The sequence below is a fragment of the Falco biarmicus genome, chromosome 8, assembly GCF_023638135.1.
Source record: "Falco biarmicus isolate bFalBia1 chromosome 8, bFalBia1.pri, whole genome shotgun sequence".
NCBI classification, from domain to species: domain Eukaryota; kingdom Metazoa; phylum Chordata; class Aves; order Falconiformes; family Falconidae; genus Falco; species Falco biarmicus.
Genome location: NC_079295.1, coordinates 42,414,558 through 42,427,597, shown reverse-complemented (window position 1 = coordinate 42,427,597; position 13,040 = coordinate 42,414,558). Strand labels below are relative to the sequence as shown.

Below are 13,040 nucleotides of genomic sequence, written 5' to 3'. Positions count from 1 at the left end.
AAGTAAAAAACAGGTGAAATTTTCGTGAAAACTTCAAGTTGATACAGGTTAGTGAGCGTTTGGCTTTTAATACTGATTTTTAGAACCTCACTCTTATTCTTTTTTTAAAGGTAAAATACAGAGCAGACTATGAAAAGAACAAAGCTATTGCAGATTATAATGTGCTTCCTGCTACAGAGAACCCATTGCTGAGGCAGTTAAAAGCTGCAGGAAACGCGCTGAGTGATGTAAGTATTATCAAAGTACAGCTGGATGGTTTCAGTCATGTACTGACCAAAGTCAGTTCTTCACAAGGCTTCTCCTTTGGATCTCTTAGTATATTCAGTTATATAGACCAACATTTGTTGTGAGATACCACTACCCGGAATGGTGTAGATAAGGAATCATTTCTCCACAGCAGAGTGTAACAATAGCTGTGGGATGTTATGGGGATAGCTAATTATTTTAAGGTTCATTTAGATCCCCATGGAAAATGGGTCACAAGATGACAGTTTTTCCCTTACTGTTTTAAGGAACTTCATCTGATGTCAATAATGATTAAATATGTGGTATTCATATTTATTATATACTCGTTACTGACTGTAATGACTTCCTTGATTTGTCTCTTCTTGCTGTTTTCATCTGTATGGGAAGAGATTGCATATTTCTCAGTGCCAGAAGTTCAAAAACCATCAGTCAGACCTTTCTGTCTTCCCTCACAAACCTAACAGTCACTAAAAAAAGGTTTTTTAAAAAAATCATTGGGAATAAGGTATCATCTGTTTTTCAGTCTTCTGGGAAAGCTTTTCTTCGCAATCATTTCACAATTTTACTCATGATTTTTAAGTTGAGTGAGTTGCAGTGAAATCCACTGCATTATCTGACGTTATTTTCTTTTGCAGAAATTATACAAAGAAGCCTATGAACAATCAAAAGGAACCAGCATGAATTACTGTGACACACCAAAGTTCCAGACTGATACTGTTCTGAAGAATTTTAGTGATGTATGTATTTCATTTATGTTATGTTGTTCAGTACTGATACTCTTGATTACTTTTGTTTATCAACTTGTGATTATATTTCCAGGTAAAATATAAAGATGCATATCAAAAGAATATTTTAGGACACTATTTGGGCAGCTTTGAGGACCCACATCATACACACTGCATGCAAGTTGAAGCTATGAAGAGTGATGTAAGTGTGGTGATCATTCTGTTTTCACCATTTCAGAGAAAGCTCAATTATGGTTTCTTACTGAATGTTGATTTTATTCCTAGAAAAATTACAAAGCAGATTATGAGGAGGAAAAGACAAAATGCTACTTCCCTCAGACCATAACTCCAGAGTATGAAGCTATTAAGAAGTTAGAGCAGTGTAAAGATGTAAGTACAGGATGGTAGGGGTTATCAAGTGACCAACTACATGCAGAGTATCTGCTTCTGAGGCATGTAGAAATTTAGTGATTCCTGTTAACTTCGATGATTTTGAATTTGGCCATATTAGCATGTGTGCCTTTTGAAAACCATATTCATCTGTATTTTAGAGCCTTTTGTGACATCTAGTGATCAAGACAGATACAGCACAATCTGTTTTTTAACAGTGAAAACATAAAAAGAAGAATGAGTCTCAAGCATTTACCTGCTTAAATCAACATATTTTTACATTAATACTTTAAAAGTACTGTAGTTACTTCGGTAATACTAATTTTATTTACTTACTCAATACTTGGAAAATACTTCAAGCATATATTTGCATAAAAGATACTAAAATGTAGATACTATAATGTGTATAATATATACTATACATTATAATATTTATATACCTATTAAAATATTTTATGTTCATACTTTAAAAATAATTAAAAAAATTATTTGCTTTCTGATGATGTTAAAAAGTAATGTGAGAACCATTGTGACAACAGTGTTTATCTGCATGCATGCCATAATTGCTAACTATCCCCGGTAACACTACATTGCTATGTCTTACAAAGTAATTTGGCTTATATGCAATTTCTGCAAGTATGTTTATTGTCTTCCTTCAGCACACCTACAAAAAGCATCCTGATCAAACCAAATTTACTCAAGTGACTGACTCTCCAGTACAGAAGCAAGCAGAGATCAACAGCAAACAACTGAGTGATGTAAGTGAACTTAGAAAACATGTTACTGTACTCTGACATTATCAATTACTGCACTGTGGCCACCTTCACTTTATCATCCTATTTTATGAGGATTCCTGAAATGTGTAGGTGGACGTATGTGCATACACACACACACAAGCACAAAACCACTTGTGTGTATTCGCAGTTCTGTTCCAGTGGAGCATCACCTGGAAATCAGATTTCTTTTAGTTTTTCAATTGGCTGTTCATGTCAATTTTTAGTATGTATGTTTGTAATTTTGTTTATCTCCATCATTCTTAATGTATTCATCACACCAGTTAAATCAGCAGAGTTTAGAACATTCACTTGGCAAGGACTAGGATTTAATCTGTGTTTGTAAGTGAGGTAACACGAGATCTTTAAGTTGTGTCACTCAGCATTATTAAGCATTTACAACCTATAAATACTGGGCTGCTAAATTTCTTTATTTTTCTTTGCAGATAATTTATAAGTCCAAAGGTCAGGAGATTATTCACAAGTACCACCTCCCTCCAGATGTGCCCCAGTTTATACAGGCTAAAGTTAATGCCTACAATATTAGTGATGTAAGTATATTTTGAATCTAGAGTTTTTGATTGAACTTACTATATGAAGCTTCTGTTAGCTAGAAACTGATCATTCAAAATACATCTTGTCTTCTAGAACTATTACAAAATGGGATTGGAAGAGTTAAAATCAAAGGGCTATGATCTAAAAAGTGATGCTATTCCTATCCAAGCTGCCAAATCTGCTAGGCGGGCTGCCAGTGATGTAAGTATATCCTTATTAAAAGAACTGTTTACTTCAAAAGAGTTTACTTACAAAATGTTTGCAATCATGCTTATTAAGGATATTTGAAGGATAATTCTAATTGCCTTTTTTGTGTCTGTTACTAGATATATTTAAACAGTTATTTTTGTTGGTGTTCCGTTGCTTCACTAATGCATTTGTATAATTACATTTAGAAAAGGCTGATTCATTATGTAATTCTCTGTGAATAAATAGGCTGTCTTGCACTTCAGTATGGTTAAGGGAGATCATGAGGAGTAGGTCAGTAGTGACAGCTCCATGAACAATGGACCCCTGAATTCTCTCTGTCCTTAGTTATCGGCCTGGTTGTAAATGAGATGGAAGACTCTAGGACATCACTCGGTTTTGGGTGGATTCTTGGGGATGGCCTTGCAGAAGTCCCTTAGTATTTTAAGACTCCTTTCCCTCTTATGATCAGTACAAGTGAAATAATGTTACTTTGAAAGCTAACTGATTCATGTAGCGGTGAAGCGTAAAGAGATATGTGTCTGGTTTTATTAAGATGAATGGTCACTGACTTAAACGTGAGGGATACTCTTTGTAGAAAACAAAGGGTAGTCTTTACTTTTAGTTTACTTATTGATAAATCACTACACTTAAGATATTATTCTCTGTGTTCTATTATATTCCAACAGGTTAACTATAAAAAAGACTATGAACTTGCCAAGGGTAAACTCGTTGGCTTCAAGAGCCTCCAAGATGATCCCAAACTCGTTCATTATATGAAGGTAGCCAAGATGCAGTCTGACCGAGAGTACAAGAAAGATTATGAGAAAACAAAAACTAAGTACAACATTCCAATGGATATGGTCAATGTTGTTGGTGCCAAGAAGGCTCAAGAAATTGCCAGCAATACTAATTACAAGAACCTCCTACACCACTATACTTATTTGCCAGATGCAATGAATGTGGAGCTGACAAAAAATATGATGGAAATTCAGAGTGATGTAAGTAAAACCTCCTGCGAACAGAATTTTTTTTTTGAAATGCCTAAGCAAAAACCATGAAAACTCAGGAGAGGTCCCTGAATTGTTTTTTTTCTAATTCCTAACTTTTCAAACATTGTTTTCACTTGTTTATTAGAATGCATACAAAGCAGAATATAACAACTGGATGAAAGGCATTGGTTGGATCCCCATTGGCTCACTAGAAGTAGAAAAAGCTAAAAAAGCTGGAGATGCCTTGAATGAAAAGAAATATCGTCAGCACCCAGACACCATTAAATTTACAAGTGTGGTAGACTCTCCGGTAATGGTCCAAGCCAAACAGAATTCAGTTCAACTCAATGATGTAAGTAGAGGAAAAAAATGGGTGTTATAGTAAAGTAGAGATGTATCTACTGAAGAGTTGAGCATTGTATTTGAAAAATTTTAAAGTGCTATTAGCCTAAAGTGTTTCTCTGTTGTCATTGTTTTGTACTCTGATTTTGCCTAAGTAATTTCCTGGTCTAAGTCTGCAAATGCCTGTGGAAATCATGTGGCTCTTTCAGTTCACATCAGCTGATCCTGTCCATTTATATTTTGAGTATATTTGAAATACATTTGATTTAAGAAATGTGAATTTTCGGGTTGGTTATTGATGTTTTACCACCTACAATAATGAACGGATTAGAGAATATTTGATAAATCACAATATGCCCTTCATTATAAACCAGCAAGCTTTATTTTATGTTACACTCTCCTACCATCCCTTATTATCCCACTCTTTCCAAAATGGGGATTTATGTCCATTAAAGAGCTTTATTTTACTGAGTAAAAACTGCGTAGAGCTTTTAGGATGTGTTCCTTCTATCAATAAGATCAATTCTGTATGAAAAGTGCAGCCTCAATCTTTATGAGATAGATGACCATGTACCTTCATTTTCAAAATCAAATATATACAGTGAGCTGGGGCTAGCTATACAAGGACAGATGAATTTATTTCTGTATTATGTATTTTACAGAAACTATACAGATCTTCTGGAGAGGAAGTTAAACATAAATATACTCTTACCCCAGATGTCCCACAGTTTATCCAAGCTAGATACAATGCAGCTAACGTCAGTGATGTAAGTGACTTCTTTACAATATGCTTTACACATTGTTAATGAATTTTTGAGTAATATGTTACGGATACACTCATATTGCAGATTCCTTTCAGTGATCTTCAGATCAATATAATCAACTTGTATCACTATAATTTTTCATTCTTGGCGTCATTTGAATTTCCAACCAGATACCATTTAATCATGTGATTATTTAATCAATTTAATTAATAGATAAATCTGTTCTCATGAATGAAAACCGATAAATGTGTATGATCCCCACTGCATCTGCTTATAAAGAAGTACCTGGAGTAGCTTAGGAGTAGCTTTGACTTGCATATGGTTCATGTGATGACTAGGTTCTCTAGAATAATATGGCTTATCTTTTTTAGGTGTATTATAAACAAGACTACCATGATCTAATAGCTAAAGGAAACAATGTGTCACTTGATGCTATTCCAATTACTCAAGCCAAGGCTTCAAGAAACATTGCTAGTGATGTAAGTATCTATTCCAGGTATGCTTTTCTTAGGCATTAAGTAAAAACGTTTTCTGTTACAGGCCATATGGTAGACCTCGTATGTTGCACAACTCTCACTAGAGTCTGTATTATGAGAAAGATTCTTAGTCTTTCCCAAAGGTTTGGTTTGTGCAGAACTTACTTCATGGTCATCTTGTTTGCTTTAGATAGGCAAATGCTATTGCACTGTGTTCTTAACCCACTTTTTGCAGAAGAAATGAAGTCAGTAGTTCTGGCTATCATTTTGTGATGTATTTCTGGAAAATACACTACTTCTTACAGACCACGAGGCAATATGTGCTAAGGGTGCTTTTGGCTATACAGTGGAGCATGCCTTACACATGAATCAGATGGACTTGTAGTGGAAATTGTATGAAGTGGGATATGTTTCAGTGGTTTCATGTAACTAGAGGAAGCTGTGCAGTCACACTGCCTTTGTTGGCTATTGCTTTCAAATGTTTGAGAAGGATTGCCTCAATTATGCTGGTATTTTTAATACACGTTTCCATGTGGGAATGCTTAGGAAAAATTCTCCCTTCGGTACAGGAGAAGCTAATGTTGATAAATCTTATTGTGGTGTGTATAACCTGTTGTGTACAGGCTTAGATGATGGAGCAAGAAAAACTAAAGAACAGTTGCTAGGTGTACCATTTAGAAGAGTTTGTCTTTCTGAACTGTTTGAAGATTTTTTTTCCAGTGGAGGTCATGAGAGCTTTTCTTTTCTTTTTCATTACTGTGGACATCAGTAGCCATGCCACAGTACATTTGATCTCTTTCCTCTGTTTCTAGTATAAATATAAAGAAGCATACGAAAAGGCTAAAGGAAAACAGTTTGGTTTCAGAAGCCTGCAAGATGACCCTAAGCTTGTCCACTACATGAATGTAGCAAAGATTCAGTCTGAGCGTGAGTACAAGAAAGACTATGAGAAGACCAAGACTAACTATCATACACCTCCTGACACGTACAGTATCCAGGCTGCTAAACAGTCTCAGGATATAGCTTCTAATGCCCACTACAAAAATTTGATCCATCACTACACTTACCTGCCAGATGCCATGGATGTTGAGCTTGCAAAGAACATGATGCAAATTCAGAGTGATGTAAGTATTTCAGTGACTGCAATTTCATGGATGTTTTCCTGCACTCTGTGAAAATAAAATGTGATTTTATATTCAGGGAAAATTGCCATTACTGTATGGGACTGGTCTGGTTTTTTTATGTCTTGGGGAAGATCATTATCAGTTGTTGTTGGCATTTAGAAATATCAAATTCCGGGTGAGTTCAGCTCAACAGGATTTTGATGTTGGCAAATCAGTGGAGGGCAGGCTTCTGGAATACTGAATCTGAATGTACTTTTCACATTTCCTCAGGAAACTTTATTTTGCAACTAACAATTTCATTTTATGCTTTAAGACTTATTTTAAGTTGTCTTGCTTTCTCTTCACAAGATAGATATGATAGTGTAGTTGGACTATTATTAACTATTTAGGATGAGGGAGTGGAAACAATGTAACTATTGGTATTATTAGAAATACATTCTGGAGATCTCTAGCATAGAAGATCTCTCCTGGGACCTTCTCAGTCCTTCTTGCAGATACAGAATTTCAAATGGTTGCCTGGGCAATACATGGTTGCACTCTGCACACCTTTGTGTATGGATCCCTGTGGAGGACCACTCATTTTAGAGTTAAAACACAGAAAGGCCTTAAAAATGAGTGTCCACAATATCCTTGCATTTAGGCTGTGCATTAATCCTGTCTGAATGTTTATACGGGATAACCTTCTGCATATCTTGTAGCCAGGATAAATTTTTCGTTTGCAGTCTGTGAATTCTGCATATTTTACTGTAGGAGGAACCATAGAAAAAAAACAAAACCTGAGCCTCTGCTCTGTGAACTTTTGTACAAGGCAAATCTCACAGAGTCTGCTGAAACGCAGAACAAATTAAATCATGTTAAATGGTCACTATGTAGTCGTTTAGAAGTTATTAAGAATTGAAAGTTCATGAAATTTTTCACATGCGTAAAAAAAAAAAAGATTAATAAATACTGCAGGGATGTTACAGTTTAAAAGAAAGTAATAATGAATCAAAAATACAATAGATTATTTTCTTCCTTATAAAATCACAGGGAAACATAAGAAATACCTGTTGTTCCCTTCAAGAATTTATAAATATTTCCTGCTAATGTAGAACACATTAGCTAGAATATGTGACTATTGTTTTAAACAGAATTATTCCAGTTCTGTGGGAAAATCTTGACCCATGAGGCTTTATCTCCTTCAGAATGCATACAAAGAAGAGTATAACAGCTGGTTCAAGGGTATTGGATGGAGTCCTCTCGGTTCTCTGGATGTTGAAAAAGCTAAAAAGGCTGGAGATGCATTAAATGAAAAGAAATACCGTCAGCACCCAGACACCATCAAATTTACAAGTATACCAGATTCAATACCAATGGTTTTAGCTCAGCACAACACCAAGCAACTGAGTGATGTAAGAAATGTTTTGTTATTAATGCAATATAGTGATTTTATTTTTTACCATATTTATGATTTATACCTTATGTCTGATAGTCCATCTAAATAAAAGTTAAATTTTAAACCTGTAAAAATAGTAAAATTGCAGTTTGATGGTAAGAATTAAGAATTGATGCATTGTTTTTGTTTGTGAACAGTAGTATTACCTACCTTGTACTTGTCAACAAGTATTTGTTTATTTTTCCTTGCAGGTAACATATAAGCGAGAGGGTGAAAAAGTAAAACACAAATACACCCTGGATCCTGATGTTCCTCAGTTTATTCAAGCCAGGGTCAACGCCTTCAATTTGAGTGATGTGAGCATATAACCAATAGTTTGTTCAATAATATATTTATTTGTCATTTACTTAATAGCAAAAATAATTTTCATGTATTCATGCTATGATATTGAATATATAAATGCACAAGCTCTGAATTCAGCTAAACTTTAACTTCTAGAAGTCAATGAGTTTCGTGCTTGTTAAGCAGATTTCTAAATTGTCTGAGCACCCATGAATGTAAATGCATTTCAGTGCTTTATTGCCAGACTCCTTGGCTAGACTGAATGGGAAAACCAGCATGACTTATTGTTCAGATTCCTATAGGTCTGGAGAGTTATGTTATCTACTTTTATGTAAAACACATTGCCTAGGCAAGCAGTACAAGTTTTCGTGTTCCTTCCTGCTGCTGGGCTTACAAAGGAAATTAAGTCATCCAGTGGAATGATAGCAATGCCTTTTTCTGCCACTCAGCTACTACTCTGCCTACTTTCCATCACTTCTTGTATTCATCCAGCACCATAAAGATCTCCACTGATCGATTTAATTGCCTGCTCGATATTAGAGTTCTTGGTGGCATTATCAGGCCTCCAGCAACTAGGTAAAAGCTGACATCTCCTTTAACAGCTCTGAAATACTGTCAGTCTATGGAGATGTTAACTGCTAACAAAAGATCAGCCAGACTGCTTTCTTCAGTCGCTTAAGACCACAAAGCCTGATTTTGAAGCTAACAGGAGAAATTTCTGAAGGTTCAGTCAAATGAAAAAGGGGTTTGCTTAAGCAAGGGCAAAAATGCCACTGATAGTTGTTCTGTATAAAAACTGCAAAAAATGCTTATGGAATTAATGATTTAGCTAGATGAATTAAACTGGTTATCTTGAAGGACTCTCCTATCTTTGTAGTAGGTTTATTTATCATAATATTACTGTAGTTTGTGTACAGGTTAAAATTTTTCCTTGCAGTTGCATAGAATAAACTGAATATTGTGATTCCTATAACAATAATAAAAATATGGGCTTAAACAACTTTGATAAAATTGCTAAAATTCCTAATATTGCAAACTCATACCTTTTTTTCCCTATAAGGCTAACTACAAAGCAGACTGGAAAAAAACCATCGCCAAAGGATATGATCTGAAACCAGACGCCATTCCTATTATTGCTGCTAAAGCTTCTCGAAATATTGCGAGTGATGTAAGTATAATTTACATAAAGTGGAATACATACATCTACTTACAGCTCTCTGTAGCATATTGTGCTATATAATGGCATAGAGACACCTAACTGTGAGAAATGAAACTCTTATGATACTGTGAAATAACAATTCAGACGTTTACATGAACCTCTGAAAAAAACCTGTTTCTTTGGAAATGCATCGTAATGTGTGTGAATGCTGGTGAGCTGGGTTTTTTTGTATGTGCTTCAGGTATTCACCAGCTTATTTGAAAGTTAATTTGTTATAATTTACCTATGCTGCAGTGATGGAGGCCTGTACTTCTACTTGTCTAGTACTCCTGGAGCTGTACAGAAATGTGGCTGTTTTCAGGCAGCTGTGTCAACTGCAACAGCAAAGCGTGGTGTGCCATCTGACACAAGCCAGGAAAGGAGATCTGGAACACAGAAATAAATACACTAACTTTAGCAATATGCTGCAAATGGCTTCCATTCCCCACTTAAACATGCCTCCTTCCAATAGCTGAATATTGGGATATCTAGTTGGTAGTCTTGGGCTTTTCAGTAATATATTATTATGCTAGTCTTTTAATTGAAAGCTGAATGTTCCTGGGACTTAGAGGTCTGTGGAAGTAAAATACAATATGGCAGGGGCAATGCCAAGGGAAGGCATGTAACTGCATATCTAGATTTATACAGGGGTATACCAGAGGTCAAGACAAGCCGGGAAATCCAGCAATCCTCTTCTTTTTTGACCTGAATAATCCTATGCTGTCTGAAAAACAATTTATGAGTGTGTAAGATGAACTACAGTTGTTAAAATACTGAATTTCAAAGTATTAAAATTATCAAAAGTATGTTTTCTCTTTCCAAAGTTGGTAAGGTTTTCTTTTCCTTTGTCTCTAGTACAAGTACAAGGAATCATATGAGAAAGATAAAGGCAAACAGGTTGGATATCGTAGCCTGCAGGATGACCCTAAACTTGTTCATTACATGAATGTGGCCAAAATACAATCAGATCGTGAATACAGGAAAGATTACGAAGTGAACAAGACCAGATATCATACTCCTTTGGATATGTTCAGCGTGATGGCTGCCAAGAAAGCCCAGGAAGCAATCACAGATACCGGCTATAAACAACCAATTCACAATTATACACTCTTACCTGATTCTATGAATCTGGAGCTATCAAGAAATGTGATGCAGCTTCAGAGTGATGTATGTAATGATTAATCGGCTCATTTTTATCTTCCCGTAGTGAGTGTGTTACACTATTAACCTTTTAAGGCTAAAAAATGAACTATATTGGATTAACAGTAGATTAAGATGTAAATGTCTGGTCTGGAACCCTGTATTTTCCTAAAGGTTATCAGAATTATGTGTAGCTGATAAGTTCTAGGGAACTTGCCTAGCAAGTAACAACTTGCTCTGGATCTCTACATGTTTGTCTAATTCTCAGCAAATGAACATGTTTTTCTAATTTGTGTATTTTTGTGGTTGGATTTCTAATTACAATGTGTTGTTACTGTGATTATTATTTGTATTGTCAGAAATTGTAGGTTATGTACAGAGTCTAAATTCTGACTATATTTTATTTGTTTACTTATACAATCATACATAATAGATATTATTATATCTAGGGATTTAAGGTTTATTTATTTTGTTCACTTTTCCTTCCTGCCTTTGTGTTCCAACAGATGCATATGCCATGCATGAGAAGGACTCATAAAAACACTTTGTAGTTTCCATTGTTTTGTGACTTGTTTCCATTTTTTTCACTAGTGTAACTTTAACATCTGCTTGTTTATCCAGAAAGTGTTTCATTTAATCTGCTTTATTTAACAGTGTTCTGACAAATCTGAAATTCCCAAAAACATTAATAATCTGATTGAAAGTGTTCTTCAAATTCTAAACATTGTTTGGAGAGGGTAATGTGCATGTTCCCATGTACCAACAGGTAGAGGATATGACCTTTAGACACTGTTCTTTTCAAACACAGAAATTTTAATCTCAAGGGTTTTTTTGCTTCCCCATTGTACTTTTACCTAGCCTTGCTGAGTTGGCTGAGCTTGCTTGGCTATCTAACTCAGGATGTTTGCAAGGAAAGAAGCGTGATACTTGACAAATTTTTCCCTGTATACACATGCTTTGAAAGTATGTGGTCTTTTTCTCAGACTCTAATATTCTCCCTGTTGCTTCTAACACTGCAGCTCAGGAACAGGTTTTATTTTCACAGCATTTTTGTACCTTTATCTGTTCTAAAAGCCATGTTATATAGTATGATTAAATAGGAATGGTGTAAATTCAAGATTGTGCAGAACCAGGCAGTTAAACAGGAGTTGTTGATACCAATTCTCTCAACTAATTCTACTGCCAACTGAGTCTACTAACAAACAAGAGTGTCATTTAAAAAATTATTACATTTTTGTCAGATTTTCATATTTACCACTCAAAGTTTGTTCTAATGTCTGTGCATTTGGTTTGTAGTGTAAGTTCTGCACATTGGTTTAATGAAAAAGATTTTCTTTATCCCTAACTCATCAATAGTTGTTAATTTTATGCTGAATTTGGAAAACAATAGCAGTTGTAACAGGCTTGTCTAAATTTTCCTTCAAAACTGAATGAACAGGAGAAGTTTCAAGGCTTTAACTGTTTTTATGTATATAGGCATTCTGATTTTCCTCGTCTCACTGTTTTTCATTGTTTATTTTTTAAAAGAATCTGTACAAAGCAGACTTTAACAGCTGGTTGAGAGGAGTTGGCTGGGTACCAATTCAGTCACTGGATGTAGAAAAGGCCAAAAAAGCTACAGAGATTCTCAGTGAGAAGAAGTATCGCCAGCACCCAGACAAACTGAAGTACACTATCACAATGGATGCAATGGAACAAGTGCTAGCTAAGCAAAATGCAAAGACCATGAATAAGGTGAGAATTTGGTCAGGTGATTATGACTGAGCTGAAGACTGGGGTCTTTGTCTTACAAAATTGTGGGGCAGGTGCATTCCCACTGAAGACACCGGAATTTCAAATGGTGTAGTGGTTTGCTTGGTTAAGACTGGACACTACAAGATGATGGAAGCCTCAGACTGTATTCATAATTAAAGGAGTTACATTTTCTGTTTATAAAGATTAAAGATTTATCTTCTGAGTTTATTAGTGAGCATATCTTCTCCAGATTTATAGGGCTTTGGTAACCTTTGCTCTTTTTCTGCAGGAAGTTGTATTCATGATCAGTGAGCTGAAAAAAACCTGAAACTGTCAATTTTGGACAAGTTTCCTTGAAAAGTGGTGTTCTTTAAATTTGTTCCTAGTTATCTGGGACACCACTCATAGAATGGTTTGTGTTGGATAGGACCTTAAATATCCTGTGGTTCCAAGCCCCCTGCCATGGACAGGGACATTTCCCACCAGCCCAGGCTGCTCCCAGCCACATCCAGCCTGGCCTGGAGCACTGCCAGGGGTGGGGCACCCACAGCCGCTCTGGGCAGCCTGTCCCACCGCCTCGCCGCCCTCACAGAGGAGAATTTATTTCTAATATCTTATTCCTTATTCCATGTTTGCCATGGAAAGAGGGTGTATGGAAAAAAAAATTATGCATTCTAT

General features: G+C 35.6%; 1 protein-coding gene across 1 annotated transcript in view; it reads left to right on the top strand.

Moving 5' to 3' along the window:
• Positions 1 to 13,040, top strand: part of NEB (nebulin) — a 131,201-nt gene that overhangs the window by 14,768 nt on the left and 103,393 nt on the right. The window contains exons 12-28 of the mRNA XM_056349161.1: positions 111 to 227; positions 882 to 983; positions 1,066 to 1,173; positions 1,257 to 1,361; positions 2,021 to 2,119; positions 2,581 to 2,685; positions 2,783 to 2,890; positions 3,565 to 3,876; positions 4,013 to 4,219; positions 4,872 to 4,976; positions 5,345 to 5,452; positions 6,262 to 6,573; positions 7,758 to 7,964; positions 8,200 to 8,304; positions 9,351 to 9,458; positions 10,344 to 10,655; positions 12,156 to 12,362. Of these exons, the coding sequence (XP_056205136.1) occupies positions 111 to 227; positions 882 to 983; positions 1,066 to 1,173; positions 1,257 to 1,361; positions 2,021 to 2,119; positions 2,581 to 2,685; positions 2,783 to 2,890; positions 3,565 to 3,876; positions 4,013 to 4,219; positions 4,872 to 4,976; positions 5,345 to 5,452; positions 6,262 to 6,573; positions 7,758 to 7,964; positions 8,200 to 8,304; positions 9,351 to 9,458; positions 10,344 to 10,655; positions 12,156 to 12,362 (2,727 nt within the window). The remainder of the gene's footprint in view (positions 1 to 110; positions 228 to 881; positions 984 to 1,065; positions 1,174 to 1,256; positions 1,362 to 2,020; positions 2,120 to 2,580; positions 2,686 to 2,782; positions 2,891 to 3,564; positions 3,877 to 4,012; positions 4,220 to 4,871; positions 4,977 to 5,344; positions 5,453 to 6,261; positions 6,574 to 7,757; positions 7,965 to 8,199; positions 8,305 to 9,350; positions 9,459 to 10,343; positions 10,656 to 12,155; positions 12,363 to 13,040) is intronic.